This window comes from Sorex araneus, chromosome 2 (genome assembly GCF_027595985.1).
Source record: "Sorex araneus isolate mSorAra2 chromosome 2, mSorAra2.pri, whole genome shotgun sequence".
NCBI classification, from domain to species: domain Eukaryota; kingdom Metazoa; phylum Chordata; class Mammalia; order Eulipotyphla; family Soricidae; genus Sorex; species Sorex araneus.
Window position 1 is genome coordinate 71,932,042 of NC_073303.1, and position 6,517 is coordinate 71,938,558.

The 6,517-nt window shown below is 35.2% G+C and overlaps 1 protein-coding gene across 4 annotated transcripts in view; it reads right to left on the reverse strand.

Moving 5' to 3' along the window:
• Positions 1 to 6,517, reverse strand: part of ZFHX4 (zinc finger homeobox 4) — a 212,057-nt gene that overhangs the window by 172,317 nt on the left and 33,223 nt on the right. For 3 of the 4 annotated variants that reach the window (XM_055126488.1, XM_055126485.1, XM_055126486.1), the window contains exon 3: positions 5,146 to 5,648. In XM_055126488.1, coding sequence (XP_054982463.1) covers positions 5,146 to 5,648 — 503 coding nt within the window. The remainder of the gene's footprint in view (positions 1 to 5,145; positions 5,649 to 6,517) is intronic. The other variant, XM_055126489.1, reaches the window with a different exon arrangement.

Genomic DNA, 6,517 nt, shown 5'->3' on the forward strand with positions numbered 1-6,517 from the left:
GCCATGTGAATGTAGTGAGGCCATCCAAATTTGTGCTGAAGTAGTTATATAATAACGCATGCCTGTGGTCCCACAAATGTCAAACTTAAAAACAGAAGTGACACTCCAGATAGGGCTGGCCAATTGCATTTTGATCTCAAAGGACCTATGATTTACAGTTGTGATTTGCTAAGCAGCTCCTCTCCCTTATTTGTGAATTTATTATGCAAGCTTATATTGTTCCACCAAACTTTTTTCAACCCCCTCCCTTGTCTTTTTTGATGAGAACACAGTAAAATAATTTAAATTCTGATTACTTTTTTAAAAATAAATCCTGCAACTAGAATTAAATTTCACACTGCTTTTCAGCCTTCAAAGGAACATAAATCTGAAACTAATACAAAGAGTGTAAAAATTTCCATATTCAGGTTAATGTTTAGCAACAGAGAAGAATAACTTTTGTTTATCTCTGAAAGCAGCTTTCTTCATCTAAACAAATGACTAGAATAAGATTAAGAAAAACCTGTTTGGGTTTCTTAGATACGCACATGTATTCCAATTTCCTTCTGCACAATGACTTTTATGCAAATATGTACCACACAATCTCCTGACCTCTTTTACCATCACACCGGTACAATGACAGTTCAATAATTGAAATGGCACATATCTGGTGTATTTGATTTTAAATTGCAAAGTTGGATTCAGTCCTATTGAAATAACAATGCATGTGATTCTCTGTTAATTTCAAACTGATTGGGTTATTATTTCCTGCTAGATTTTTTAAAGGCAAAATATCCTGTAGAGCTAATTATTTCATTTTTTATTTTCTTGCCACATACTTTTCTGATTGTGGCTCCTGGTATTATCCTTCATGAACCTCCCCCTACCTTGACTTTAGTTCTTAACCCAGATTCTTTCATCCATAACACAGATAATGAGAAAACTCCAAAAATGTTCCTTGGGGGAATGTTACACTAAAAGTTACCTAGAACTAAATCCCACATGTGTTCCTCTCTGCTCACCCTGGAGACAGATTCATTCTCTGCTCTCAGCCAATCTGAATCCAAATACGAAAACAGCATTATGGAATTCTGACAGACAGTTCTGCTTTACAGCAGGGATGAAGGAAAGAAAAAAAAAGAGGGCAATGGGGCAGTATAATTAAGCTTTCAACATTCTGCGAACACCTCACTTATAGTACAAATAATGCTATAAGATCCATTGAAATGCAGGTTCTTCAAGGCTATCTGTGTATCTGTAGAAGATGGTGGTAGACCAAACAGCTTGCCAGAAAATTCTTGGCCATTCTGAGCCCCAGATAAGGTAAACATTAAATCTGAAATATTGCCAGATCTTATGTGTTCTTCCTCAGTTTGAATGTGTAGTACTAAGTGGTTTTACATTAGATAGTTTTCACTGGACTCTTTAGGAAAACTTCAGCATCACTTGAAAGACAAAACAAATTACAATGCATTTCTTAAGTGATGGCTTGGTGAAAAAGGGTTTCTTTTAGTACATTTCTCAGCTTACTCATTAGTCTTTTATTCATCTACAAATATTTATTGAGACTTCATTATGTGAATATCAATTGAAAAATGTAGAGGGTACAAAGACACAAAATTATAGAAATATAACCAAATCTAATTAACTGATTAGCTGAAAAACTATACACATACTTTACCTTGAAAGACTGCAGCTTTTTATGCAATTAGCATTTACTAACCACAATTTAAAAATATTTCTATACATTGGAGAGAGAATTAAGAGCAATCTGCAGCTTCATTTTACTGTTTTAATTTCCTAGACCAATTTAATTCATCATTAAAACTTCTAGAGGAAAATTCCAAATTTTATAGTGTTTAGCACTTCAGAGGATATTTCCTGAAAAATTCGTATGATTTTTTTTAACAACAAAATTCCTCTTTAAAAAATTCTAAGCAAAATAATACTGTCAAAAAAAGATGAATACAGCTTTGTTTGTTTTTGCAGTTAGAGCTAGTAAAGGTACTTTTTTTTTTTCCTGAGTCCAGATGGAAAGATCATCAACACATCCTGCCTCTGGATTCTTTGCCAAAATACCATAACCCACAAGCCTTCTACCTTAAACATGAAAGGAAAGGTGTTGTTCTGGTCAAATAAAGAAATAATTTTTACTAGCATACGTCTAATGTTAAAGCTGCCTAAATCCTGCCAAATACATTAAAACAACATCTGTAAAACAGATTTCCATTAAATTGATCAGTTTAAAGTTAAGCAGCTAGGCAGATGATGTTTTTTAAGCTGACCCTTAACCTTTCACCTTTCGCCTCCTTAAAACCGACTAAGGACACACAGTTCTTTTGGGTAATACTGGTTCAGGTTGACAATGCAAGAGGGAAAGTGGGAAAATGGGGTACCCAAATAGAATTGACACATCACTACACCTAGAACATGAAGAATCAGTATGTTGTCAATGACAAAAAAAAAAACCTGATTTCTTGCAGCTGGATATTTGTCTTATAATAGCTATTTGTCAGTTTCTTTTAAAGTTTGAATCATTCACAATGAAAAAATTATACAAATTAAACCCCTAATGAAAATAAATTTATATGTATTATTGTCTAGTCATTAACTCAGAGACTACTTTAACTCTGATTTTAATATTTAACTTATATTATGAACTATCATTTTTCTAGGGCTGGGCCAATTTGTTAGGTTCTCATTTAAAGCAATTACTGTTACTTAGGAAGCAATTTTACTTTGCCGATGCAAGCTGACAAAGCTTGCTAATATTCTCATGACTATACTTAGAAATCCTCTATGTCTGACTCACACACTTTCCATAAAGGAGTTTTGAAATAGCATCCTCCACATATTTCACTCTGGCACATTTTTCTAGTTACTACTAGAAATAATGAACAGTCCTCATAGAATAATGCAAAATGATATCATTTGATTTAATTGCATGATACATATCTCCTCAAACTCTTTAATTCAAAATAAGTTATGAAAAGTTTGTTTTTGCTTCCTGACTACTTTCTAAGACTATATATAATGGCTGTAGGTTAGGAAAGAGAGAAATAAATAAGGAGTGAGGAAAAGTGAATTGACATGGCCTAGGATATATTTTGTTGATCTGTTTGCTGGCTTTGGGGCCATGCCTACTGGTACTCAAGGCTATTCCCAGCTCATGATCCAGGGTCTCTGCTGCAGGTGCTGTGGAGATCATGAAGTTTTTCTGCAAGCAAAGCAAGCTCCGACTCACTGAGCTATCTCTCCAGCCCAAATGATGTATTATTTTTAAGGTGAAAGTAGCTATATTACTTGATTTCAGAATCTGAACTCTATCGGCTTTAAAGCCTTTTTTAAACAATCTTTTATCACAATGGGCTATTGTGCATTCAAAGATAATAGCCAACTCTCCCAGAAAATGGACTTTAAGAGAAACTCCAGCACCAGACAAGGTTAACTGTTCAGCAGAGACACGAGGTGGTCGATTCATATATATGTATATATGAATAATCATAAAAATATATGAATAATTATGAAACAATGTGTTTAAATAACCTTTCCTGACAAAAGAAACAGTGACACTCTCCATTTCTTTAACTTTCCACAAGAAAGTTACTAATAAGAGATTAATGAAACTGAAGAATTTGTTCATTTATACCTTCTAGACACAACAAGTTAACTTAAAGTGTTAGAAGAGCCACATAAATATAAATGCAACTCATGAATATTATACAATGTTCCCAGGGTGAAGATCTATTATTTATACAAACTTAACATTTGCTTTTTTTTTTCTAGGCATTCTAAAAAGTTTTAATAAGTTGGGAATTAACAGAAAAAAATGTTGACAACAGAATGGTTGTCAATTGTAAAACCTATGAATTATAATTCATCTTTGATATTTATTTTCGATACTTTCAATTTAGAAGTTTTCCGGAGTACATTAGGACTTTTCTTCCTTCAAACCATGTAACCCAAATCTAATGCTTTCATTATTGATCCACAGAGCTCCACTATCTCAGCAACAAATTCTCACACCACCTAGTCAGGTTTTTAAGTTCAACATAACAATCTAAAATTAGAACTGCAACAAACAAACCAAAAAAATAGTGGGAGATCAACCCAAAGATTCTGAGATCTGATCGAGAGCCACAATACAACCCATTCTGAGTGTGTTTACAGTCTGAAGCAGTATTAGAAAAGCCATAGGTATTATAATCAACAGTTGACTCCTGATAGTATAGTTATCACTGATTTCTAGTACAAATCAATAAATAACACTTGCAAAATGGATTTTGTAATCGTATTTAGTGCTTGTTACAATGACTAATGGTTTGTAATATTTTCTGAATTTTAATATCCTCTAGACAAAAGAAGTTTTTAATGTTACCAAGTTATTCATCATAGAAATGAATCTGTTACATTTGTACCTGAACCAAGACAATCAAACCAATTCAGCAAACAAACTGCAGAAAATAAATTAACCAGTAATTTGAATTTAGAAAAAGTCAAGAAAAGCTGTGCAATAAATGTTTTTCACCACTAGCCTCTATTTTTTATATCTACATAGCTTTTTTTTTTGAGGCAAGATAAAAGTACATTTGCCATTCTATGACTATTTTAATTCACATCACATGCAAAGCAAGACGGGTATACACATTACTGGTTGATGAAAGTCACACAAAATAAAAACCAAGTTTAGTTTTTGAAGACTTTCAACTAATCCTATGGAGAGAGTGCTTACTCGGTACTTCTGAAAAGGTACAGAAAAAAATCATACTTAAATTCACCTAGTTTGTCATCAAAAAAAGATGATGCATTCATAAGGTATTACTGTATTTTTTCTGCTCTTAATCATCAGTTATCCACGAATGATTCATATTCCAGTAAATTAATAGAGAGGGTTACTATAATTATTATTGCATAAGAAACTATTTTAAAATTATATCATTTGGGATCATTGTTTTCTTTTACTGCAAATCTCAGTGCAGTCACACTACCAATGCCACTGAGATTGGTATGAAAGGAACCTAGGGCAAGTCTTAAAGAAAGAAAATTCTTCAAAGGAAGTTTTGTAATTCTTTCCTCGTCCTTAACTTGCAGGCTTGAGCTCCAAGCTCTGAAACAGTTAATTCCCTTCTCTGCTCTGTGCCAACGGAAATGGATGTCACTGCTTACCTTGTAGAGCTTCAGGGCTGCCTCATGCCTGTGATTGGTGGTGTGCAAACGTAATTTATCCACACTGTTGGTGTAGTAGTCACAGGCGTTACATTTTAGGTGAACGGGGTTGCCAATGGCAATACACTTCAGCCTCCACTCATTGCTTTTGCCCCCTTCTTTAATGTGAGCCACCAGTTGATATTTTTGCATATGTTTATCGGTCTTGCAGTGGAGCTGGAAGTTGGCTTTGAGCTGAGTGTTGTAGTTACAGAGCTTGCACTGGTAGATATCTCCAATTACAGCTCTCCATTCCTCTTCCGGGAGAGACCGCTCACTGCTCACATGCACGCTTAGAGCCTCCAGGCTGTCAGAGGTGAATTTGTTGCAAACAGCACACTGGAATAGCTTCAGCGCTGGGTCACTGATATAAGGTGACAGCTCTCCTGCAGTAAGGAGGGACAGGTCATCACCCATTAGCTGACCACTGGCAAGCCGGATTTCAGGCGGCAGCTCATTATTTACTACAGGGGAAAAAAATTAAAAGGAAAAATAGAGACTAGAAAACACAGCACACAAAAAGGAAATCTGTAAACTAAAGTCTTGACAAGGAATGCGCTTTCTCTAGAGCTTAAACTATAAAAAGCTATAATAGGATTGAATCGGGATCAATTACAATCATCCCTTTCAACTTCTAAATTCCCTCATCAGATAGCTTTAATTACTCCTACTGGGCATGATGTCATTCTGAAATTTGTATTTTCGAGGGCAAGAAAGTTGATCAATACCATAACAAAACAGTCACATGCTTGCAATTTAAGAGCCCAGAGAAATTTACACAAGCACTAATGGTTATTTTGTAATTTGTCTTAAAGCTTGATGAGTTTGGGTTAATTCTGGGTGCGTGCCTGATACTGCCAAATACCTGGGATCAGGTAACCACATTACTGTTAATTTAGTTATCTTCAATCACAGACACCACAAGATTTTCCTTTTTTGAATTAACGTAAACATATGTGATTACAGACAGTGGCATAACCTCTGGAGGTTCATGCTGGATACTTTAGGGAATTATCGCTGATGTTGATGCTACCAGACTTTGAGAGGGGTAGCTAAGGATGGCAGACACCTGATCAAATTAGCATTTGTTCATCCGCCTAGAATGAAGACAAAGTTTGCGGGCCTCTCTTATGTGCCCCTGGAATTCCTTAACTCCTTCCTTGCTACAGTTAATTTCGGGTTGAAGTGAGGCACAAATGGGTTGATTATCCAGCTGAAAGAGAGAGTCCCTTCCAGTAAACTGTCCCCAATTTGTTGGCGTTCACTACTTTATCTGGGCGCCTCGTGCCAAATCAAAATGTGATTAGAAACTAATAACAGTGCAGAGAAGCAG